We start from the raw sequence: 24675 nt of genomic DNA on the forward strand, positions 1-24675 counted from the left end.
GTTGCGCCAAACCTCTTGATGACTGCGGGCGCTTTTCAGAACGGCCTTTACAGAATACTTGGGGAAAAAAAGACTTGTGGCACTACAAGTGTTCTTCAATCTCAATATTTTTTTTATCCTGTTGGACAACTACTGATATTTGGGGTTGGACCGAGATTATCTCCGGACTGTCTGAAACGGACAGCCCGTGCAGGTGGCATGCTACGAGCTGGGCAGGAATGAGATTAAATGACCGGACCCAAACCAGGCACAAGGAAACCGAGGAAAGAAAAAAAAGCACCTGAAAATATCAATGCCCTCCTCATCAAGCAGGGTGCAGGGAGTGATAAATGTGATGGCCAGTGTTTGTTCTCCGAGTTGCACAATGTAATAAAGACCTGTCCAAACTGACAGTAAATACCGGGGACGTCACCCTCAGTACACCTGCCAGTCGAGGACAGTTCAACAGGAACTCACAGGGGCTTGTTGACAAACTCTCCCCTGCATCCGAACAGGAAACCCTCGCAACTCCTGCTGTCCTGCCACTCCTGCTGAGCAGCAGTTCTGTCAAGGCAAAGGAGTTCATCTCGGCCTTAACAGCACGAAAGATGTGAGCTGCTGACTTCTTCTCCTCTGAGCTCAAGCAAACCCGTTTGAGCGCGGATGGCAGAGTGTAGCTCCCTGCGTGACATTAGTCCCTCACCTGTGCTGGTCACTGCACGCTGTGCCACAACAAAGAGACCGAGCGCACGATCTAAAGCTTTAAAAAAAAAAACAACGATTCATTAGCAAAAGAAAGTTCTGTCACTTTAATTTTGTCTAATTAAGGTCAGTAGTGTTCTTACAGAGCCTCACGGCTGAGTCTTCGAGCAGTTTCGAGTGCACGTTCTCGAACGATTTCCTGACTTCAGCGTATTGCTGTTGACCGGGGCTCCAGGAAGTTAACAGCTCCGAAGATCACCGTGCCCCGCCAGGGATCGAAGGGCGTGTGAGAGGGGTTACAGTCAAAACTGGGGGGCACTGGGGACCCCCTCAAGCCCTGATGACGCTACAGTGCAATCGCCCACGGTACGAAAGTAATTCGTGTTGGACGTATGTCTGATTCCTTTCAAAGCGATCTTAAATTAGGTGTCCAGTCTTGAACTCGCACATTCCGATAACTCCGCCGCCTCGTTCCGCGCACCAAGGCCCGTCGATGATCGTTCTTGACAAATGCGTTGTCTTCCCCCTCTCGCTGGCGCCGGGAGATGGGTCGCTGTGCTCGAGCTCATACCCTAGTGGTGAGGGGTTCTCAGAACACGCCCCCTCCACAGGGGACACGCCCATATATGAACATCCCCCCCACATCAAGGACACGCCCATCTCGGTGGATCTGCCCATATATGAACATTCCCCCCATCGAAGACACGCCCCTCTCGGTGGATATGCCCATATATGAACATTCCCCCCATCGAAGACACGCCCCTCTCGGTGGATATGCCCATATATGAACATTCCCCCCATCGGGGACACGCCCCTCTCAGTGGCCAGGGTCAGCGGTCTCAGAAGCCGGGAGCCGGGAGCTCGGGGCCACTCTTGCGCAGGCTGTGTGTCTTGAAGTGGGGGGGGCGTACGGACCCCAGCACCCTGCGCCCCAGATCCCTGAGGGAGCGCGAGCGAGGGAGGAGGGGGGGAGGTTGCGGGGGCGGGGAGGAGGGGGAGCGGAGGGGGTTCCCATCCTCGAGGCACCCCCTCCCTGCCTCTCGCCCCCCACTCTCCTCCTCCTGCCCCCGGCAGAGGCCGTGTGAGCCGAGCCCGGCCCCTCTCTGCCGGATCTCCAGCGCGGAGGCCCAGCGCAAGCCCTGGGGCCTGGGGGGTCCGGGGGGTCCCGGGGGCTCCCGGCTGGGGTGGGGTCGCTCTAGCACGCCCTGGGAGGAGCTGCGGAACAGCCCCCTCGCCCGGCTGCTGCCCGCGGCCCCCCGCCCCCCCCGCCCCCCGAACAGCAGCTCCAGGCGCTTCCGGAAGCTGACACCCCTCTTCGGGGCGCCCCCCTCGGAGCTGCCGCCCCCAGCCTGCGCCCCCCGGCGGCCCCCGCCCTCCCCGGCGCTGCTGAGCGTGGCGGCCCGCACCAGGACGCGGGAGTAGTGCTTCCCGCGGTACAGGCCGTCCCCCCCGAGCCCCCTCAGAGAGCCCCCCCTGTCCGAGCGGCCCTCGTCATCCTCGGGGGGGCTGGGGACCCAGCGCCTGCCCCCCCACCCGGCCTGGGGCGTGCTCCCGGAGCTGCCCAGGGAGCCCAGCGAGGGCACGGAGGGGAGGGCGCCCCCTGTCAGCGTGGAGGAGGTGCTGCCGCTGCAGACGGACGACAGCGACAGGCTCTTCGCTTGCCAGCGGCCCGCAGGGCCGGGGTCCAGGGCGGAGAGCAGCACCGAGCCGGGCCGGCGCCGGTACCGCAGGAGCAGCTGGCCGATGTAGCGATCTGCCCGGGCCGGGCCAGGGGGGTCCGGAGGGCTGGAGCCACAGGGACACCTGGGCGCCTCCTCCCCCCCGCCACTGCCGTCCGGCTCCGGGTTCGAGGCGCCGCAGGGTGCGTACAGGGGGCTCTGCAGCGCCACCGCGTGGAGGGGGCTGGGGTAGGGGTACACCTCCTTGGTCTTCCGCGACACCAGGTCCGAGCAGAACTTGGGGTCCAGCGGGATTCGGGGGTCCCAGCAGAAGGACGCTGGAGGGCGGTGCGAGGAAGTGGAGGGCGACCCTGGGGACCTGCCCCCCAGCCCGGGGCAAAGGTCGGAGAGCGACAGGAAGCCGCGGAGTATTTCCAGGTCACCTGAGAGCAGCGACAGGAGAGTCGTCAGGGCGATTCACGCCCAGTCGGCCGCGGAGACGGCGGGTCCTGCCCCCCCCTCACCTGTGGACACCGGCCTCCGCTCCCCCCTCTCGGGCCGCGTCTGCTGGAGAGGGGCGGGCTGCAGTCTGGCCCCCGGCCACTGGGCGGCGCTGTGGTCGGCGGAGTGCGGGCGGCGGGCCCAGGGCCCCCCGGGCCCCTCGCTGCAGACGGAGCCGCAGGAGGCCGACAGGGAGCTGCCACTGACCGAGTAGAACCCTGAGGGGGGCAGAGGGGGGGGGGCGGAGAGGTGCAAGAGGTCACACAGGGTCTGCTGGGGTCGCCCCCTCCTCGCCTCAGCGGTTCCGTACCTGAGCTGGGCCTGGAGTCGCAGGTGGGCCGCGCGGCGCCGGGCGGGTCGGAGGACACCGCTTCTGGGTCGGGCAGCGCCAGGGCGTCCCAGGAGACGGCGGACCAGCGACAGTCCGCGCTGTCCTCACAGCCGGGCGTCTGCAGGGAGACACAGCGGTCGGCCGAGCTGTCCAGAGCCGCTCTCGGTCTCTCAGGGCAGCATGAGCAGAGGCTCTGTAGCTCGTGAGCCACACAGTCAGGATGATCATTTATTCTTAATTATAATCATGATTGTCATTCCTTACACAGAGCGATGAGGCCAGTTCACAGATGATAAGGGTTATTCAGGGGATTAGGGTTTATTAGGAGGCCATGAGGGGTAAAGACCAGGGGGAAATTTGGCCAGGACATCAGGGTAACACCCCTACTCTTTTCGAGAAACACCCCAGGATTTTAAATGACCACAGAGAGTCAGGACCTCTCTCCTCTCTTATCCGAAGGATGGTGCCTTTTTTACAGTTTAGTGGAGCATTAGGACACAGACCGCAGGGTGAGCGCCCCCTACTGGCCCCACCCACACCTCCTCCAGCAGCAGCCTGATTCTGCTGTAAGCTTTCCAACCAGCGTGAGCAGAAGAGCCATTAACCCTGAACCCGGCGAGAGAATTTCATTCCTGGGTCACGCTCGCCATCAAGGGTCTCACTGAACACCGAGAGGAGCAGCGGCCAGGGGCTCTGGGGGGCGGCAGGTTCCAACCCCAGGTGTGGCACAGGTGTGGCATCCGGAGGTGCTTCACTCCTTCAGGAGGCGGTGCACTGCTATAACTGGGATGTCGCGGGTTCAAATCCCAGCAGGGGCAGTGCTGTGGTACCTCTGAGCCCCGAGGGGCTCCCGGCAGGTGACTCCAGTAGCCTGCCCAGCTGGGAGAAGGCGGCTTTGAGTTCAATGACCACAGGAATTCTGAATAACGTTAACAATGTATAATAACGTTAATTATGTACAGGCTGCAGGGTGGAGCAGAGTTTAGCACCACTGCCTCTCAGCGTTGGGGCTCTGGGGGTCTGTCTGTGTGGAGTTTGCATGTTCTGCCCAGGTCTGTGTGGGTTTCCTCCCACAGCCCAAAGACTGGGCTGGTGGGTGAAAACAGGCCCTGGTGCTAGTGGAGGGGTCCCCTCCAGGGTGTACCCCGCCTTGCGCCCATTGCTTGCCGGGAGAGACTTCAGGACACGGAGGGGTTAATACTGTAACGACAGCAGAGGTGCCCCCGGCGGCCAGCTGCCAGCGAGCAGCGCTGGGCTCTCCCTCCTCTGCCCGGCAGCACAGACGGGAGGCAGGGAGTGAGGGGGGGGGGGGCGCGTCTTCATCACCCCCCCCACCTGCAGCAGCTCCTGGCCACACACGGCCCCCACTGTCACGCCTGGCCCCAGGAGCCGAGCCACTCCGGGGCCCGCGTGGGACAGCGCCCCCAGGCGCGCCCGGGTCCGCCCGAGCTGGGACTGGCACGCGGAGAGCAGCGCCGCGTCACTGTTTGCTCAGTCTTATTGACCCAGGAGCTGGACCCGCCTGCACAAACAACTCCGAGCCGGAATGGTACTGGAACCCGGCGCCAGGCCTCCTCCCCACACCAGCCCCCTGGGAGAGCGAGTGTCCAGCATGCGGAACTCACCACTCTGGACACCTCGGGCAGTTTGAGCCCCGGAACTGCACTGAGGCGTCCAGCGTGGTCCGTGGGTGGTCTCGGTACAGAGCAGCAGTGCTGCTGGTTAGGTTACAGGTGTTCTGACATCAGAAGCAGGATCTAGCTGAATCCCAGGCAGTCGGATCAGCAGGAGCAGTACAAACCCTCCTCCTCCTCACTGCTGTTTTGGTTGATGACCCGTCTGTGTTACAGCCTGCGTGTGCAGACCTCCCTTCCTCTCCTCTCTCTCTCTCTTCTACCTCCTCCATCCCTCTCTCCTCTCTCCTGCCCCCCCCTGGGGCCATGAGTGGGCAGCAGTGATGACAGCACACTCAGCTGTTGCTGTACTGAGGGGGGACGAGTCACAGAGTGGGAGGCAGGTGGGCAGACTCCTTACATAACATCTCCACAGAGGGAGCAGGCAGAGCCAGGAGACCTCAGGGCCCCAGTGTGAGAGAGCACTGAGGCCTTCCTGCAGCTCTCACACCCTGCAGAGCTGCGAAACCTGGAGCGGATCAGACTGCTGCGCACTGGGAGTCTGACTGACAGCACTGTCACACCTGGAGCGGATCAGACTGCTGCGCACTGGGAGTCTGACTGACAGCACTGTCACACCTGGAGCGGATCAGACTGCTGCGCACTGGGAGTCTGACTGACAGCACTGTCACACCTGGAGCGGATCAGACTGCTGCGCACTGGGAGTCTGACAGCACTGTCATACCTGGAGCGGATCAGACTGCTGCGCACTGGGACTCAGACTATCACCAACACTGTAAAACCCGGAGTGGATCACACTGCTGTGCTCTAGAAACCAGGACCACCGGCTCTTCAGCGGCTGAGCAGGGAGACTGCGCGTCTCTGAACACTGACCGTGTGCGTCCCAGCCCCCCTCCTCCCCCGCAGCGCCACTGACCTGTTGCGTGCGGGACGCTGCTGCTCCCTCCTCCTCCTCCTCCTCCTCCGGCTCCAGCGCGGCCTGGACCCTCTCCTGCTGCCGGCTGCGCAGGAGGTCCAGCTCCACCAGCCCGGCCAGGCTGGCCCGCAGCCGCTCGCCGAACCGGGCGCGCTCGCTGCCGGACCACAGCGAGCTGACGCAGCCGCGGCGGCCGGCCATGCCCGGGCGTCACGTGGAAACGGGCCGGTCGCTCGAGTACAGCCCACAGCTCAGCCCGCTGGCCATGCAGCGGCGCGTGTGACGCGGGGCCTCCTCTCCGTCCTCGCGCGGCCGTGACTCGCTCCGCCGCCCCCGGAGCAACAATGAGCCGCTCGGGCTCCGCCGCGGGGGAGGGGCCTGGCGCGCAGGCGGCGCTGATTGGCCGGGGGAAGTTTTCAAACCGACACGTCACTGTTTTCATTCTCTTTCGGGCGTGCGGCGCAGGAGGTAGCCCTGCTACAGCACTGCCCTCCCTCTGCACCAGCACTACTACAGTACTGCGCTCCCTTTACACCAACACTACTATATCCCTCCTTTCTATTGAAATAAGAGGCGAATCCATATTCTTGACCGTCTTCAATTACTTCGATCATTTTCTCTTCCTTTTCATTGGAAATCGGTCTCTTCACTTGTTGTAATGCAAACAGGCACCACCAGGGGGAGCCGTGACACTACATATACACTATCACTCGCTGTCTCACCTTTTGAGGAATATTAATAATAATAATAATTGCTTACACTTACATAGCGCTTTTCTGGACACTCCACTCAGGGCGCTTTACAGGCAATGGGGATCCCCTCCACCCCCACCAATGAATTGAATCTCACTACTAAAAAGCTAGTTTGCAAACTGTACGAAGAGAATGGTAAATACACACACTGACCGGACACTCCAGTCCATGAACACTGCACTGAGAGAGAGAGGTTCATACAGACACACCGACCGGACACTCCAGTACATTAACACTGCACTGAGAGAGAGAGGGGTTAATACAGACACACTGACTGGACACTCCAGTACATGAACACTGCACTGAGAGAGAGGGGTTAATACAGACACCCTGACTGGACACTCCAGTACATGAACACTGCACTGAGAGAGAGAGGGGTTCATACAGACACACTGACTGGACACTCCAGTACATTAACACTGCACTGAGAGAGAGAGGGGTTAATACACACACTGACTGGACACTCCAGTACATGAACACTGCACTGAGAGAGAGAGGGGTTCATACAGACACACTGAGAGAGAGGGGGGTTCATGCAGACACACTGAGAGAGAGGGGGGTTCATGCAGACACACTGACTGGACACTCCAGTACATGAACACTGCACTGAGAGAGAGAGGGGTTAATACACACACACTGACTGGACACTCCAGTACATTAACACTGCACTGAGAGAGAGAGGGGTTAATACACACACACTGACTGGACACTCCAGTACATTAACACTGCACTGAGAGAGAGAGGGGGGTCGCACGCCCAGCTGGTTTGGGGCAGTTTGAGCCCGCAGCGGAGTATATAGACTCGAGCTGGGACAACAGACAGCGCCCAGCACCATGCCTCCCTTCCAGCAGTCGCAGGAGCTGAAGCCGTTCAAGCAGAGGAAGTGTCTGGGTACGAGCCGCGTCCGTATGTCGCCGATTTCTAATCGCACGCAGACGACCGCTTTCACAGGCGTCACACGACTCTGACCCCAGGCAGAGAGCTGTGTCTTTCGGGTTTTTTTTATCGCTAGTCTAGTTTCTACCGACATCTCGGCTCTTAATTATTTCAAACGGAAAACCCGCTGGTAACTCCAGCACCTCTTCGGACGTCAGACCTCTGGTGTGAGATACTGCTCCCTGCTGTCGGACTCGCACGACATCGGGCCGAACGAGTTTAATATCGCGACAGGGAGCTGCGGAGCTGTGTTTTGGGCAATGTCGGGACGTAGGCGGGACGGAGAGGCGACAGTCCACGCTGCACGTACACGTACACGGCGGGTGGGAAGCAGCACTAACGAGCCGGTCCGGAATCACTGCGGGCAGCGAGCCACAGGGGCAGAGCTCCAGAGACAGCTCCGGGCCCTGCCCCGGGGTCAGCCGGACCGGGTCCGGCGGTGTGCTCGTCCCGCCCCGACTGACTCTCTCCCTCTGTTCCAGCAACACGCGCGCACGAGGTCTGCAGCATCCGGTCCAGGTTCCCCACCAAGCTTCCGGTGAGTGCGAACAACAACAACAACAACAATAATAATAATAAAATAATATTAATAATCGACAACCCGCAGGTGATAGTGGAACGCTATGCCCGAGAGAAGACTCTCCCCCTGCTGGACAAGACCAAGTTCCTGGTGCCGCAGGAGATGACCATGGGCCAGTTCGTCACTCTGCTGAGGTCAGACTCTCTGTTCTACTGCTGAGTAATACTGTACTACACCTGTACTGTCCAGTCAGTGTGTCTGTATTAACCCCTCTCTCTCAGTGCAGTGTTAATGTACTGGAGTGTCCAGTCAGTGTGTCTGTATTAACCCCTCTCTCTCTCAGTGTAGTGTTCATGTACTGGAGTGTCCAGTCAGTGTGTCTGTATGAACCCCTCTCTCTCAGTGCAGTGTTCATGTACTGGAGTGTCCAGTCAGTGTGTCTGTATTAACCCCTCTCTCTCTCAGTGCAGTGTTCATGTACTGGAGTGTCCAGTCAGTGTGTCTGTATTGCCCCGTCTCTCTCAGGAACAGGATCGAGCTGCAGGCGAGCCAGGCTTTCTACCTGCTAGTGGCTGGACACACTCTGGCCAGCCTGTCGGTCACCATGGCTGAAGTCTATGCCTGTCATCGCGACCCTGATGGCTTCCTCTACATCACCTACGCCTCACAGGAAACCTTCGGGGCGCCGCACTGACGACACCCCATCAGAGGGGCGTGACACCTCACTGCCTTCCTCCCAGACTGACCTGGCTATGACATCATTCCTTAAGATGTCATCGCCCCCTCTGTGATGTCACAGAGGAACATGCACTTCTGGCTGTGCTGTGCTTTTGCTGTTCTTTTCCTTTATATAATTTTACTTTTTTTTTTTACTGGATTAACTAACATTCCTTTAAGATTTTCCAAAAAGCAATACTACTTGTTTTTGAAGCTGAGGTGTCTCCCTGTCCTTTGAAAGTGAGGTTTTTCAGCCTGCAGAGGAAGTGACATCACTTCTCTTGACTCTTAAAGAGGACCATGCCCTGTGATGATGTCACTTCAGCCTCCTTCCTGCTTGGCCTGTGTGCTTGACGTCACAGCCTGGGCTGTTGCTAAGGAACCGGCCCCGGGGACAGTCGTTGCTTTAGGGCTGGCAGCTTTCCCGCGGGCGCGCCACGGACAGTATCCATGGCAACGCAGACCCCCCGCCAGCGGCAGGCCTGAGTCCAGAGAGGTCAAGTTCCATTCAGGCCCGACCCAGCAGGAGATTTCCAGCAAGCCCGCAGATCCTCTCTGAACTGCAAGGAGCTGTGCACCAGCGCCTCCCGGTGACAGGCATGATGTAACTGCGCCTTGCTTCACGACTCCCCATCGCTGTTTCCCGTTGCCAAGGATGTGCTTGGGTCAGGCAGTGTTCCCAGGGAACAGGGGAATGACTGTGGTGCCCCCTGGTGGCAGTGTGAGGGCGCACACACACACACACACACACACACACAGCATAGTGCAGGACACGAAACTGCCGCCACACTGCGAGAGCTGTGGGCTCTCTCTCTCTCCAGGAGCTGGGACATGAGGGTCCAGCGCCATCATGACAAGATGTCCAGCCCACGTCCTCAGAGACTATTCTCCTGCCAGCCTTGTCCCTGGGTCTTCAGATAAAGCCCCACACCTGTGCTCTCCAGCCAGCCGGTTTCAACACCAGGATATACGCCGAGACCCTGCACCTCTCCGGGACCTTGAATTCCTGTGGGGATGACAGCGTGGGGAACGATGTCTTGTGGAATTGGGACGCACAAGGCTTCTCTGTGTCAGGCCTTCCCAGATGGCACTCTCTCTCTCTCTGACTCGCATTGTACGGCCACAAACACCCCTCTGCTCTGCTCCTGCTTCTTAGAGAAAGGAGCTGGTCTGTGTGAGGAAGTCAGCTTCCTGCTGGCTCCACAAGCACCCTGCAGCAGCCATACCACTGCCATAAGCACTCCGTGATACAGCCTTCTACTGTGCACACTGCCACCCCGTGGCCACTGGATGTAAATGCAGCTCCTGTTGACACAAGACATGTTTTTGGAAATAAAAAAAATACCAATAAAGGAGACTTATTTATTTTTGGTGTTGTTGTCTTTGTACGTAAGTGTGAATGTAAAACTGAGAGACCTGGTTTCCGGAGCGAGTTCTGCTGAGAGGAAGGGTTCTGCTCTCTGGAACAAAGTGCCCGGCTGTGCTCTCCGAGCGCGGGCTCTCAGGGAAGCTTCAGGAAACAGATCTAGGGTCAGGCCACAGGGGGCGCTGTTCATGTGTGTTGGGAGCTCTGGGGGACTCTGGCCGCCTGCCTGGAGGCAGGATCACTGAAAGCCCAGTTCAAGACGAGCCCAGTAACTCTGAGCACCAGCCCAACACGGACCAGTACAAACCCACTGACTCTCAGGTTACAAAACTCATCCCTGCTCCCCGACCTCTCACACGCACTGCTGGACAGACCAGGGCTCACAACACAGACCTGCCCATCTGACCACCGGTCACAGAGAGGCTCCGGTCCAGAGAGACTACAGAGAGACTGGAGCGCTGGGACCCCAGCCCGGTCAGCGTCGTGCAGGTGAGACCTCTCCAGAGGCCAAGGAGCCTCACTTCACACCCCAACGCCAGCTTTGACACCCAGGCTCTGCACTCGGGGCCAGGAAGGTCGGGCAGAAGGGGGAGACAGCGCAGACTGCCCCTGCACGCCCACGGGCGACAGCCGACACAGGGAGGCAGATCGAGGGCTCAGGTTGCCCCCCGGGGTTGCGTACAGAGGCTGAGCCTCCTGCCGGCAGGGGGGGGTGGGTCGGAGCTCAGTTATCTCCCGCATCGCTGCTTCACGCCAATGAAGGCCGGGACCTTTGTGAAAATGTACCACGCCGCCCTCTGCCGTCTACAAGGTGTCACTGCAGCTCAGCGCTGCAGAGATTCCCGAAGGCTGCCCTCCGCTGCCACCGTGTGGCTAAATCGCAGAACAGCAACAATAGTTTATTTTCCTTGTGGTCCGCAGATACAAACAACACTACCTCAGTTCAAGACGACCCACTGGGACACACACAACACACAATGGACACCCCCCCGGGACACACAACACACACTGGACAACACTACCTCACCCCCAGGAAACACAACACTAAAATGAAACCAAACACCACCTTACCAACTGGGACACACACACAAGCACAACACAAACCGCAGTGCTACAGGACCCTAAACAGACAACACCCGCGAGCTGCATATGGACCAGGGTATGAGAGAGCAAGGAGAAACGGACCCTGATACAAGTAAACCTCCAGCATGTTTGTCGTGTAAATGTCGGGAGATGTTGTGTTCATTGTAAATGCTTTGGCAACACTAGCTCGTCCGTTGTGCCAATAAAGCTGTATTGAATTACAGTTCAAAGGGACACGTCTCGAGGAATTCTCTGCTCTTAAAGAGCACAGATCTCCAGCTTTGTGCAGAGAGAAAGTTAAGGACCTCATTAAAACCTTTGACCTTTCACCCCCGGCCTGTCTGCAGCGAAGAGAACGAGAGAACAGATCGTCAGCCTGCTGGGTGTGATCACGGTCTGGTGGAAAACCCGGAGCGGACCCACAGTCTCCTGCTGCACGCCGGGGACGTGCCTGGGCCCACAGCTCTGAGAACGACACGGACGAGACAGAAAGTGGAAGTGCTGAGGACTGTGGAAAAACTCCCTCATCCTTCGTGCAGAGAGAACAGAGATAACGCAGGCAGACACACCTGCCGGAATCTCCCAGACTAGTTTCGTACACGTGTGTGTGTGTGTGTGTGTGTGTGTGTGTGTGTGTGTGTACATCTGAACTCCAGGACTCAGAGTGAAGGTCAGAGTGTCTCAGCTCCTGTCACCTGACACCTGTCACCTCCTGTGGACATATAGACAGTATATAAACATACACACTCTCCCCATACTCACAAAGACAGTCTCCAGCCGAAACACACACACACACTCACTCTCCAGTATAGGAATTATAACCCTTCTGACACAGGTGTGGGGACAGTGGAGACCCAGCAGGTACAGTGTGTCACTCTGACACAGGTGTGGGGACAGTGGAGACCCAGCAGGTACAGTGTGTCACTCTGACACTGGTGTGGGGACAGTGGAGACCCAGCAGGTACAGTGTGTCACTCTGACACTGGTGTGGGGACAGTGGAGACCCAGCAGGTACAGTGTGTCACTGACACAGGTGTGGGGACAGTGGAGACCCAGCAGGTACAGTGTGTCACTGACACAGGTGTGAGGACAGTAGAGACCCAGCAGGTACAGTGTGTCACTGACACAGGTGTGGGGACAGTAGAGACCCAGCAGGTACAGTGTGTCACTCTGACACAGGTGTGGGGACAGTGGAGACCCAGCAGGTACAGTGTGTCACTGACAGGTGTGAGGACAGTAGAGACCCAGCAGGTACAGTGTGTCACTCTGACACAGGTGTGGGGACAGTGGAGACCCAGCAGGTACAGTGTGTCACTCTGACACAGGTGTGGGGACAGTGGAGACCCAGCAGGTACAGTGTGTCACTCTGACACAGGTGTGGGGACAGTGGAGACCCAGCAGGTACAGTGTGTCACTGACACAGGTGTGGGGACAGTGGAGACCCAGCAGGTACAGTGTGTCACTGACACAGGTGTGGGGACAGTGGAGACCCAGCAGGTACAGTGTGTCACTCTGACACTGGTGTGGGGACAGTGGAGACCCAGCAGCTACAGTGTGTCACTGACACAGGTGTGGGGACAGTGGAGACCCAGCAGGTACAGTGTGTCACTGACACAGGTGTGGGGACAGTGGAGACCCAGCAGGTACAGTGTGTCACTGACACAGATGTGAGGACAGTAGTGACCCAGCAGGTACAGTGTGTCACTGACACAGGTGTGGGGACAGTAGAGACCCAGCAGGTACAGTGTGTCACTCTGACACAGGTGTGGGGACAGTGGAGACCCAGCAGGTACAGTGTGTCACTGACAGGTGTGAGGACAGTGGAGACCCAGCAGGTACAGTGTGTCACTGACACAGGTGTGGGGACAGTGGAGACCCAGCAGGTACAGTGTGTCACTGACACAGGTGTGGGGACAGTGGAGACCCAGCAGGTACAGTGCGTCACTCTGACACTGGTGTGGGGACAGTGGAGACCCAGCAGGTACAGTGTGTCATTGACACAGGTGTGGGGACAGTGGAGACCCAGCAGGTACAGTGTGTCACTGACAGGTGTGGGGACAGTAGAGACCCAGGAGGGATTCTGTCTGTAAGTCAGGGGTGCAGGATGCCTGATTTACAACAGAATCAGTATTGATCGGTACCACAGCCAGCTATAAGAAATCACAGCCACACAGGGTCGCTGGGTGTAGTGGTTTAATTCCAAAATTAAATAGAAACAGGAAGAGGAGACAGGAAGGTAGGTTCCGCTCCTGCTCGACAGAGCGACGAGGACAAGTGTCTTTCACAGTGGCAGCATCAGGACTGCTGACCTGCCCCCCTGAAACCCAGGCTCTGCCCCCCGAGCCAGATCCTTCTGGAAATTCCTGCCAACCGCACGCGGCGCCCTCCGCTGGCAGGAGCCGGTAACCGTTCACCTCGGACTTCTGGGCCTTGAGCAGCAGAGCCTGGGTTTGAGGCAGGACCGGTCTCTCTCTCTCACACACGACGCAAAGCGATTTACAGCCAGACTTTCACCGTCACCGGTGCAGCGAAGGAAGCAGCAGGAAGAGGAGAAGACGGAGCTACAGAGCCTGGAGAAGCAGCGTTATGGAGGCACTTTTCACAGCTGGAGTGGTGCGGCGCCACACCCCAGCGCTCAGGGAGGGCTCGCACCGCAGGCACTTGGAGCAGGAGAGCTGTGCCCAGCTCCCCGCGGGCTGGAGCAGGGACTGCAAACGCACTGCACGCCCACCACCCCGGGCATCCCTTTAGCGCTTACATATCTTTGGAAAATAGGACATCAACAGCAGTCCGGTCCAGTCCTGGAGGGTCAGTGTGTCTAGAACAGGGCTGGTCGGTCCAGGTCCTGGAGGGTCAGTGTGTCTAGAACAGGGCTGTCCAGTCCTGGGGGTCAGTGTCAAGAACAGGGCTGTCCAGTCCAGTCCTGGAGGGTCAGTGTATCCAGAACAGGGCTGTCCAGTGTGTCTAGAACAGGGCTGTCCGGTCCAGGTCCTGGAGGGTCAGCGAGTCTAGAACAGGGCTGTCCAGTCCTGGAGGGTCAGTGTGTCCAGAACAGGGCAGTCCAGTCCTGGTCCCGGGGGGACAGTGTGTCTAGACCCTCTGACCCCTGGGGCAAGTCAGCCCTCTCGTGCACGTGTGTGGGGAGGGGGGGGGGGGTATTATCAAATGGGCAAAATCGAGACGGGTGTTGAGAACACCCCCGGTCCTGGGCGCTGCGCCCCGAGGTTGGGACCGGGAGCAGGATCGGCACTGTGTCCCGTTTCTCTGCGGCGCTGGAGTGACGTGGAAAGACGGACAGATCTGAGCGTTTCCAGACAGGCGATTAAAATGATTGCAAGAGAGAGGGGGGGGGAAATCAGAAGGCGGAAAATTCTCACAGCGCGGACAGGCGAGCCCAGAGCTTTATAAGTTAGCAAGTGTTTAAACCTCGTGTTGGCGTTTCTTCTAGAGGACTAGCATCGCGATGGTTTTACTTAGTTTTGGTTTACAATGATGCCCCCCTGGGCGCCTGGGCCCGGGTGCGAGACTGCGGCCGAAGCGCCGAGCGGACCCCAGGCTCACCCCAAAGATTTGTTCTGAGCGACCGAGGTCTCACCCGCCTCACACACACACACACACCCCCCGCACCCCAGCCCCCGCCGCCCCCCTCACTCACTGCGCGGTGCCGCGCTTGGAGGGCGGCACCAGGTGCGGGGGCAGCTCGGCGGGCAGCTCGTGCCCCTCCAGCTTCACCTTGATCAGGTGGTTGGCGAGGGCGAACTCCTCGTCGTCCAGGAAGCCGTCCTTGTCCACGTCGGCCAGCTTCCAGATCTTGCCCAGGACGGTGTTGGGCAGCTTGGACTTCACCATCTCCCTCTTGGCGCTGGCGCCCGACACCTTGCCGTTGACGGGCGACAGTGTGTAGAAGATCTCGTCGTAGTTGGGCTTGTCGCGCCCCACCACCCACTCGATCTCGTCGATGCCCTCGCCCGCGCCCTCGCCGTAGCCGTGCCCGAACGGCCCGTTCATAGTGCCCTCAAAGGCACCGCCCTTGACCGCCTGGCTGGGCATGGCCGCCTCCTCCTGCCGCACCAGGGTCATCAGCCGGGCGATGTCGTTGGCCAGCATGTCCTCCACTGCCTCCAGCAGCTTGGGCTTCAGGGACTGGAACTTGCTGAAGTCCTGGGTAGCCAGGAGCTCCTGCACAGAGAGAGGAGGAGGAGTCACGGCCATACGGGGCGAGAGGGGGGAGGGGCCACCACCATATGGGGCGGGAGGGGGGAGGGGCCAGCGCCATACGGGGCGGGAGGGGGGAGGGGCCAGCGCCATACGGGGCGGGAGGGGGAGGGGCCAGCGCCATATGGGGCGGGAGGGGGGAGGGGCCAGCGCCATACGGGGCGGGAGGGGGGAGGGGCCAGCGCCATACGGGGCGGGAGGGGGGAGGGGTCACTGCCACACAGCGACCACCAGGCCAGGAGGGGAGGGGTTAACACTGCAGACTGCTGGGGGACAGAGAGGAGAAAAGACGCTGTGATCCGCCCTGGGAGCCGGAGGAGTGACGGGCCGGGCTGGAAGGGCATCTCGGGGGGGGGGCAGTACCTGCATCTTCTTGAGGTTGGGGAAGTCGCCCGGGGAGATCTGGTGCTCCTTCTCGATCTTCAGGTAGATCTCGCCCAGGTTGGCGATCAGATCCTTCTTCTTGTTATCCTTCCCGAACACGTTGGGCATCTCTTTCTTCAGGGAGCTGATGATGTAGGCGTGGACCTGGGGGGGGGAGAGAGGGGGGGGTCAGGCAGGCCGGGACGCCTCGGTACGACTCCGGCAAACGGACGCAGCCGTGCCGCCCGACGGCGGGCCGTTACCTTGGCGAGCCGCGCGCGCTTGATGAGGTCGTTGAGCTTGCGCAGCGCGGCGTTGCGCGGCAGGCCCTGGATGTCCCGGAACAGGTCCTGCTCCTCGGCCTCGAACAGCTTGCGGTTGTCGGGCACCAGCAGCGGCTGGGCCCAGAAGGAGCCGATGTAGACGCGCACCACCTCCGGCGTGTTGACGATCTTGCCCAGCGACCACATGAGGGCGCCGTACACCCGCATCAGCTGCTGCGTCTCGATCTGGTCGGCCTTGTTCAGCACCACCCGCATCTTGTCCTCATGGTTCTTGAGGGCGCGGATCACCTCCGAGAACTCGTCCGAGATGTCCAGCTTGTGCGCGTCGAACAGCAGGATGATGCGGTCGACCCGCTCGGCGAACCACTCCAGCACCGCGGCGAAGTCGTAGCCTGGGGGGGACGGAGACGGGGGGGGGGGGTGAGCGCGGCCCGAGATTCGCTACGCCGCGGCTCGTGGGGGGTCTGACTTCTCCATCTGCCTGAGAGAGAGGGGCAGGGCGGGGGGGCAAAGGCAGCTGCCCCCTGTGGGGCAGAAAGAGAAACGCAGAGCAGAGTTTCAAGGGGAACGAGAAGCTCTGAGCTTGCAGAGCGCGAGGGAGAGGAGCAACAGAGACCAGCACTGATTGACAGAGAGAGAGAGAGCGAGCACACAGACAGTACTGCTCTGTTATCAACAGCACCAGTTCCTCCTGACCGCTCTCCACGAGTGACGAGCGAGCGGCAGCAGAACGGAACCCCAACACAGCCGGGACTCGGACTCAAACAGCAGGGCGCCCCGCGTGACCCCGAACCCGCAGCGTGAGCTCTCCCTGCGCTTCCTGGAACCTGCTGGGGGCACCCGCAGCGCGACTCCTTCTCCTGCGAGTCGCCAAACAGGTCACACGCAAGGAAAAATCCAGTTTATCCTGCTAGAGGAAACCGAAACCTAAACACAGCCTTTCCTCCGCCTCCTCGGAAAGCTCTGGAGGAGCCGCTGGCAGCGGCCTCCTGCTCGCCACGCTCCGAACAGGAAGAATCCCGGAGAGAGCAGAGCCCAGCCGGCTTCAGAAACACCGGCATATTAATAACTCCGCTCCCCGTCCAGCCTCCAGTCCGTTAGTGGAGTCTGATTATAATCCCAGTTAATAACTAATCCAGCTCCCAGTCCAGTCCAGTCCAGCCTGCAGTGTCTCAGACTGCTCTGTCAGTGTCAGTGAGTCTGATTATAATCCCAGTTAATAACTAATCCAGCTCCCAGTAGTGACCTCTGAGTGGTGTCCTCAGACTGCTCTGTCAGTGGGAATCTGCTCTAATGACCTGCCAAGGTTAACACTAATCGAGCTCATGGGAAGTAAAGTCCAACAAGTTCTGTCTTATCGGAAGAATTGCTCCCACATCTCATAAAACATCTGACAATGCCCCAAGAGGCCAAACTCCAGGGGCAGAGATACGAGCTGCAGCACAGCGCACTCCGAGTCCCAGGTTTATAAAACCGCTGAGTGTGAACTTCCAAGAACCGCGGAGCCTGCTCGACTCGTCCTGGCCCCTGTACCGTCCTCGGCCCGGTCCTGTCCAGCCTCGCCCACACTGCCCTCTGACCTCTGACCTGCAGCACGCCGGTCCACCCCAGGGCACGTCCTGGACAGAGGAGGAAGAGGAGGAGGGGTCCCTCCCACAGTCCCCGCGGGCAGGCAGCCCCCGCCTCCTTACTTCAAGCCAGACGAAGACCAGACCCCCGAATTCTACACCCTCGAAGGCACCAGGAACCAGCGGACACGAGGGGGGGCTACAGAGAAGAGAAAGGGAGACACTCCTCCCAGAGCCGGGGGCAGGAGTGAGGAGCAGGCCTCCCAGCCGCGCTGCCGAACCGGGGATCACTAATCGAGCTGTTCAGATTGTTTCTCTTCTCGGGTTCCTGAGAAGAACAAGGCTCCAACACACAGCTCTCCTGACCTCTGACCTCAGCAGACTCGCTCAGTTATACCAGTAATCAGCAGGACAGGGAGCACAGAGAGAGAGACCCAGAGCCGGGCAGCAGGAGAACAGAGAGAGACCCAGAGCCAGGCAGCAGGAGGACAGAGAGAGACCCAGAGCCGGGCAGCAGGAGGACAGAGAGACACACAGAGCACACTAAAGGACTGAAGAAATTCAACGTCTCTCTCCCTGTCGCTCGCACTTCCCCTGCTGCGGCGAGCTGGATTCCGGATCTGATCGCCCGCCGCAACAGGACGCCAGCGTGTAACCACGGTTTCGCCACCTGCAGTCGTACCCCCGGCTCCGCCACGGTAATCCGCTCCGCAGTGTGATCCACTCCAGGCTTTCCAAGGTGGCTGCAGAGCCTGGAGCGGAGCAGACTGCGGAGCGGATTGGGACCCCAGGTCAGCGAGGCGCTGGCGAGTACGGGCCCAGCACGACCCCCGAGTGACCCCTGCCGCAGCCTTCCTCTGGCAGATAAACAGTGACCTCACTGCTTCCAGCGCCGAGCACAAACAAGGACAGGCTGGGCCAGAGCCAGGGGCGGCTCCATCATCCCGCTGACAGTCCAAGAGCAGCACAACACCCCCATACACCCCGAGACCCCGCACCCCCACCGGCGCTCAGTCCGCACCCCGAGACACAGCAGCTCGCGCCTCCAACACACATGAGGAGCTGACAGCACACCGCAGTGTGAGAGAGACAGCGCACACAGCGCACAGGGGCGTCACACAGCAGTGTGAGGGACACAGCACACACAGCACACACAGGGGCGTCACACCGCAGTGTGAGGGACACAGCACACACAGCACACACAGGGGCGTCACACCGCAGTGTGAGAGAGACAGCACACACAGCACACAGGGGCGTCACACCGCAGTGTTAGACAGCACACACAGCGCTGCCTGTCCCCCCCCCGTCTCTCTGCTGGAGCAGCTGTTTCCTGCTCCGCTGCCCTGCGCTTCGTCAGAGGTTATCTCCCTGCGCCACTCGGCACCCCCACACAGGCGGGCAGGAAGAGAGACCCCCCCCAGACACACACAGCCCCCTCGGCAGCCAGCGCAGGAAGACCCCCCCCCCACACCCAGCTGCCCCTGTCACTTGTAGGAGCTGGGAGCCCCACACACTGGAGAGCAGACACCAACCCCACAGGGCCCCACTCAGACGCTCGAGCAGGTCTCTCTCCGCTCAGCGCCGGCCCGCTCAAGTCCAGCGGTCAGTCCTCACTGTCCACGGCAGCCGGACTGCTGGAAGAAGCGAGACTCTGAGGTCTCGGACAGAGAGGCGACCCGACACAGGAGGTCAAACTCCGCTGAGGCACCGGGAACGCCTGCCCAGCCGGATTTCGACAGAGTGAGGAGACGCACACGGGCCAGGCCCCGCGGGGGAGCGCAGATCACACTGCGCAGAGGGTGGTGGGAGCGTGGAACACGGCAGGCCCGAGCAGGGCGAGAGGCACACAGACGGGCAGACCGACCTCGGCTGATGCGCTGCTTCTCTCCTGACAGGATGCCCGGCGTGTCGATGATGCTGATGCTCTCCAGCACAGGGTTGGGCATCTGAGCGCACATGAACCTGGGGCAGAGGAGAGAGGGGGGTTAGCGCAGCGCAGGGCAGGACGCGCGCACACACACACGCGCGCAGCGGAGAGGAAATGAAACAGCAGTGTTTTGAAAGACTGAGCTGTGTTTCGCTCGCGGTCTGACGGAGGAGCAGTGGAGGAACAGGGCCTGGAAGCTGACCTCACCCGTGACCCTGACCCCCCCCCGGCCGCCACACAAACCACTCGCCCCCCCCCTTCCCAAACTTCCCCAAACTGCTGTCCAGCGAGCTCTGTCCCAGGCCTGCTCAGCCACCATGGGGGAGACCGCACGCTCGCTCTGCAGACTTTGGGGAAGCGACCAGCCGGATCCACTCCTGGCTTTACCAGCGGACCTGAACACCGCCCCCCCCTCTCCGGGCCAGGACCCCGACCGCGACCCCCGCGATCCGCATTCCCACAGCCCGCGGTATCCCAGCGTCCTCCACCCGGCGCTCCGGGACCCGCATTCCCGGGACGTTCCGAAGCTGCTGCCCCCCCCCCCCGCGCCCCGGCTGTCCTTCACGCCTCTCTCCTCCCGGAGCGCTGAGCCGCTCTTTCCAGGCGCGGAGCAGGTGGGTTTTCCAGAGAGAGAGAGAGAAAGCCCGGCTTGTTTTTCCACTCCCCTCCCCCGGCAGCTGCTGTCAGGGAGGAAGAGGGAGGGGGAGACGGCGCGGAGAGGCACAGGCAGAGAGGACCTGAGCTGAGCCCAGCCCGGCCCGGCCCAAGGCTCCGCGAGTCTCGCTGGTCTGAAACAGGCTGCTGCTGTCTTACTGGTCTGCTGTCCCTGAACACACCAGACAGCACCCTGAGCATGTCGGGGGGTCTGCTGCCCCTGAACACACCGGCCCGTGTGTTGGGGGTCTGCTGTCCCTGAACACACCAGACAACACCCTGAGCGTGTCGGGGGTCTGCTGCCCCTGAACACACCGGCCCGTGTGTTGGGGGTCTGCTGTCCCTGAACACACCAGACAGCACCCTGAGCGTGTCGGGGGTCTGCTGCCCCTGAACACACAGACAGGGAGTCAGCTGCACAGCATGAAGAATTAAAGTCAGTCGGGAGACAGTGTTTCAGAAAAGAGCCGTATTCACAGCCTCCTGACCCGGGTCACGGGTCTCACAGCACCGCCAAAGACTAGAGGCCAATTTGACAAGAACAGGCCCGACTCCCGCTGCACAGCAGCCCGATCCACTCCAGGTTTTACCAGCGCCGAGCGTCCCACCGGGCAGCCAGGGGACCCCACCCCACCGCACACACAGGAGAGGAATTCAATCCCTCCGAACAGCTGAGAGACGGATCGAGAGCCTGGCTCCTCCAGCAGCAGCCCCCCGGCCCCCCGCAGGCTCTCCTGCCTGGAGAGGGAGGAGCTCTCGGACCCCGAGGCGCTGGGCGGGTCGGCCCTCTCGCTCAAGACACCCTGACTCAGGAATCACAAGAGGAGGCTGATTAACACTGAGTTAATAAACCCAGTCCAGTCAGCCCTGCCTGCAGTGTCTCAGACTGCTCCGTCAGTGGAGTCTGATTATAATCCCAGTTAATAGCTAATCCAGCTCACAGTACAGTCAGATGTAAATGAGATTCTGATTATAATCTACTTTAGTAACTAATCCAGCTCCCAGTCCAGTCCAGTCCAGCCTGCAGTGTGTCAGACTGCTCTGTCAGTGTCAGTGAGTCTGATTATTATCCCAGTTAATAACTAATCCAGCTCCCAGTCCAGTCCAGCCTGCAGAGTCTCAGACTGCTCTGTCAGTGTCAGTGGAGTCTGATTATAATCCCAGTGAAGAACTAATCCAGCTCCCAGTCCAGTCCAGTCCAGCCTGCAGTGTGTCAGACTGCTCTGTCAGTGTCAGTGGAGTCTGATTATGATCCCAGTGAAGAACTAATCCAGCTCCCAGTCCCGCCAGTCCAGTCCAGCCTGCAGTGTGTCAGACTGCTCTGTCGGTGTCAGTGGAGTCCGATTATAATCCCAGTGAAGAACTAATCCAGCTCCCAGTCCAGCCAGTCCAGTCCAGCCTGCAGTGTGTCAGACTGCTCTGTCAGTGTCAGTGAGTCTGATTATAATCCCAGTGAAGAACTAATCCAGCTCCCAGTCCAGCCAGTCCAGTCCAGCCTGCAGTGTGTCAGACTGCTCTGTCGGTGTCAGTGAGTCTGATCTCGCAGGAGAAACCCGACACACCGCCGGGAGGTGAAGGGGCAGCAGGAGCCCTGTGCTGCTGCTGTTCAGGGTGCAGAAACTCGCATTCCGCCACAGCGCGCGTTTCCTTTTATAGACCCGGGGCAGCGGGCGGCTGATCCACCCGGGCTGTCGGCTGAGGGGCAGGAGCGCAGCCCTCGAACTGCCCCACTCGCGACCGAGGAACAGGATGCCCGTGGGTCCCGGGAGAGGGTGGGGGGGGATCACGGGCTTTCCAGGAAACACGAGAGGGATCCCCGCTCCGGGGGTGGGTGCGGAGGGCAGACGGTGACAGAGGACAGATGCCCGTGTCGATAAGACTGTTGTAAAAACACGCGAGGTGTGGGAGAGTCACGCCCCGGGCCAGCTTTCGCTCTGACCCGAAACGCGTTGAAAGTCGGGCAAAAAAAAACCAAGACACCACCCACCCCACCCCGCGACCGGAGCCCTGCGCCCCGCGCCCCGGCTGGAAGAGCCCGGCTCCCACGGACACGCGTGGGCAGGGGGGGTCGCCTCACCGGTTGAGGAAGGCGTTGCCGAAGGCGTTGAGCTTGCGGAAGGGCTTCTTGGGGTCCACGACCAGCGCGTTGCCCGGCACCACCCCCTCCTGCTCCCCGTACATGACGGCGATGAAGGAGTCGGTGGTGGGCTCGGGGCCGATGCGCATGCCGGGGAAGTCCTGCTCCATCAGGTGGCGGATGAAGGTGGTCTTGCCGGTGGAGTACTGGCCCACCAGCAGCACCATGGGCTTGTTGTCGAAGTCGGCGTCCTCCAGCGCCGGCGAGTGGAAGTCGTGGAAGCGGTACGCGTCCTCCAGCGGCAGCAGCTTGTTCCGGTACAGCCGCCGCAGCCCGTCCGACACCGTCTGGAACAGCTCCGGGTCCTTCTTGCGCCGGCCGTCCTTGCTCGCCCAGCTGAACATCCTGGCGGCTGCCGGCGGCGGGGCAGGAGCGGGGGCAGTGCGAGCCGACTGGCGGCGGAGCCTGTGCTGGAGGGCCGGGGAGGGGGTCTGGCCTCGCCGCCCGGCGCTGTGGGGGAGTCGGGGTCCCTCCCTGTCGGCGACCCGGGTTCAGAAACGAGGACCTCCGCTGGCGCCGGGGTCCTGTCGCAGGGGGAAGCTGTTCTGTTTCGGGCCTGAGGCCGGATCAGGGTCCGATACACAGCGAGTCCGTCCGTCCGCCCGTCTCTCCTCCGACACGGCCGCCGCTCGTGAGCTGGCTCTCCCGGTCTCGAGCAGCTGGAGCGTGCCCCCCCCGGCACGTGACCCCCGGGTCTGGCCGCCTGATTGGTGCGACGTCAGCGGCCGCCATCTTGGGTAGGGCGCGCATACGCGCACACGCACACACACACCTAACACACGGGTACGCGCACACAGTTACGTAAAGACCCACATCGCCCGGCGGTGGCGTAGATCTGTAAACCCACGGTCCCGTCGGACCTCACCTTGTGCCAGAGGCCGTGGGGTTCGTGAGAAATCCCGGGGCTTTACTGCTGACGCACGCAGAGTTGGTGCGGAGCGGGATTTCTGGTCTTTCTCAAGTGAAACATTTTGCAGCTGGTAACTGAAAGTAAAACGGTCTGCCTGTCTTGTCGGCCGCCCAGCTCCGTCCGTGAGCTCAGCGGGAGCCGCTCCTGACGGCAGCGAGAGGCAGGACGAGTGGCCGTGCTCAGCCAGCAGCCCGGAAAGGAAGGAGACAGGAGACGGGTCATCACGCACGGAAGACGGGACCCAGCGCCCTCAGGAGCAGCTGCCGGAGCCCCGAGGGGTGGACTGGGAGCTGGTGTAGTTATCAACTGGGATTATAATCCCACTCACAGTAACACACTGCAGGCTGGACTGGACTGGGAGCTTGTGTAGTTATCAACTGGGATTATAATCCCACTCACAGTAACACACTGCAGGCTGGACTGGGAGCTGGTGTAGTTATCAACTGGGATTATAATTCCACTCACAGTAACACACTGCAGGCTGGACTGGACTGGGAGCTGGTGTAGTTATCAACTGGGATTATAATCCCACTCAGAGTAACACACTGCAGGCTGGACTGGGAGCTGGTGTAGTTATCAACTGGGATTATAATTCCACTCACAGTAACACACTGCAGGCTGGACTGGACTGGGATCTGGTGTAGTTATAAACTGGGATTATAATCCCACTCACAGTAACACACTGCAGGCTGGACTGGGAGCTGGTGTAGTTATCAACTGGGATTATAATTCCACTCACAGTAACACACTGCAGGCTGGACTGGACTGGGAGCTGGTGTAGTTATCAACTGGGATTATAATTCCACTCACAGTAACACACTGCAGGCTGGACTGGACTGGGAGCTGGTGTAGTTATAAACTGGGATTATAATCCCACTCACAGTAACACACTGCAGGCTGGACTGGGAGCTGGTGTAGTTATCAACTGGGATTATAATTCCACTCACAGTAACACACTGCAGGCTGGACTGGACTGGGAGCTGGTGTAGTTATCAACTGGGATTATAATTCCACTCACAGTAACACACTGCAGGCTGGACTGGACTGGGAGCTGGTGTAGTTATCAACTGGGATTATAATCCCACTCACAGTAACACACTGCAGGCTGGACTGGGAGCTGGTGTAGTTATCAACTGGGATTATAATTCCACTCACAGTAACACACTGCAGGCTGGACTGGACTGGGATCTGGTGTAGTTATAAACTGGGATTATAATCCCACTCACAGTAACACACTGCAGGCTGGACTGGGAGCTGGTGTAGTTATCAACTGGGATTATAATCCCACTCACAGTAACACACTGCAGGCTGGACTGGACTGGGAGCTGGTGTAGTTATCAACTGGGATTATAATCCCACTCACAGTAACACACTGCAGGCTGGACTGGGAGCTGGTGTAGTTATCAACTGGGATTATAATTCCACTCACAGTAACACACTGCAGGCTGGACTGGACTGGGAGCTGGTGTAGTTATCAACTGGGATTATAATCCCACTCACAGTAACACACTGCAGGCTGGAC

General features: G+C 59.9%; 3 protein-coding genes across 3 annotated transcripts; 1 reads left to right on the forward strand and 2 right to left on the reverse strand.

Annotated features, from left to right (window-relative positions):
* Positions 1-770: 770 nt before the first annotated feature.
* On the reverse strand, positions 771-6042 carry LOC148810760 (uncharacterized). The gene is made up of 4 exons (XM_088909002.1): positions 5722-6042; positions 3151-3289; positions 2864-3058; positions 771-2782 (listed from the first exon to the last, which is right to left on the reverse strand). The coding sequence occupies exons 1-4, from the start codon at positions 5920-5922 to the stop codon at positions 1521-1523; spliced, it is 1797 nt and encodes a 598-aa protein (XP_088765128.1). The 5' UTR covers positions 5923-6042; the 3' UTR covers positions 771-1520.
* Positions 6043-7306: 1264 nt separating this feature from the next.
* map1lc3cl (microtubule-associated protein 1 light chain 3 gamma, like) lies at positions 7307-9303 on the forward strand. Its single transcript, XM_088909008.1, has 4 exons — positions 7307-7364; positions 7892-7947; positions 8017-8123; positions 8455-9303. The coding sequence occupies exons 1-4, from the start codon at positions 7307-7309 to the stop codon at positions 8621-8623; spliced, it is 390 nt and encodes a 129-aa protein (XP_088765134.1). The 3' UTR covers positions 8624-9303.
* A 3968-nt stretch (positions 9304-13271) lies between these two features.
* ehd1a (EH-domain containing 1a) lies at positions 13272-22920 on the reverse strand. Its single transcript, XM_088909009.1, has 5 exons — positions 22184-22920; positions 19390-19487; positions 15937-16349; positions 15674-15838; positions 13272-15274 (listed from the first exon to the last, which is right to left on the reverse strand). Exons 1-5 carry the CDS (start codon positions 22585-22587, stop codon positions 14747-14749), a joined length of 1608 nt encoding a protein of 535 aa, XP_088765135.1. The 5' UTR covers positions 22588-22920; the 3' UTR covers positions 13272-14746.
* Between the last annotated feature and the right edge of the window lie 1755 nt (positions 22921-24675).

The sequence above is a fragment of the Atractosteus spatula genome (assembly GCF_055471065.1).
Source record: "Atractosteus spatula isolate fAtrSpa1 chromosome 24 unlocalized genomic scaffold, fAtrSpa1.hap1 SUPER_24_unloc_1, whole genome shotgun sequence".
NCBI lineage: Eukaryota > Metazoa > Chordata > Actinopteri > Semionotiformes > Lepisosteidae > Atractosteus > Atractosteus spatula.

Coding starts and splice junctions, on each gene's coding strand:
- LOC148810760 (XM_088909002.1), bottom strand. CDS start 5,922: ATGGCCGGCCGCCGCGGCTGCGTCAGCTCGCTGTGGTCCGGCAGCGAG. Junction 3,059..3,150: donor CGACTCCAGGCCCAGCTCAG/GTACGGAACCGC, acceptor TGCCCCCCTCAG/GGTTCTACTCGGTCAGTGGC. Junction 2,783..2,863: donor GCGGAGGCCGGTGTCCACAG/GTGAGGGGGGGG, acceptor CGCTGCTCTCAG/GTGACCTGGAAATACTCCGC.
- map1lc3cl (XM_088909008.1), top strand. CDS start 7,307: ATGCCTCCCTTCCAGCAGTCGCAGGAGCTGAAGCCGTTCAAGCAGAGG. Junction 7,948..8,016: donor GGTTCCCCACCAAGCTTCCG/GTGAGTGCGAAC, acceptor GACAACCCGCAG/GTGATAGTGGAACGCTATGC. Junction 8,124..8,454: donor CAGTTCGTCACTCTGCTGAG/GTCAGACTCTCT, acceptor CGTCTCTCTCAG/GAACAGGATCGAGCTGCAGG.
- ehd1a (XM_088909009.1), bottom strand. CDS start 22,587: ATGTTCAGCTGGGCGAGCAAGGACGGCCGGCGCAAGAAGGACCCGGAG. Junction 19,488..22,183: donor GGCAACGCCTTCCTCAACCG/GTGAGGCGACCC, acceptor CCTCTGCCCCAG/GTTCATGTGCGCTCAGATGC. Junction 15,275..15,673: donor CCAACCTCAAGAAGATGCAG/GTACTGCCCCCC, acceptor CTCTCTGTGCAG/GAGCTCCTGGCTACCCAGGA.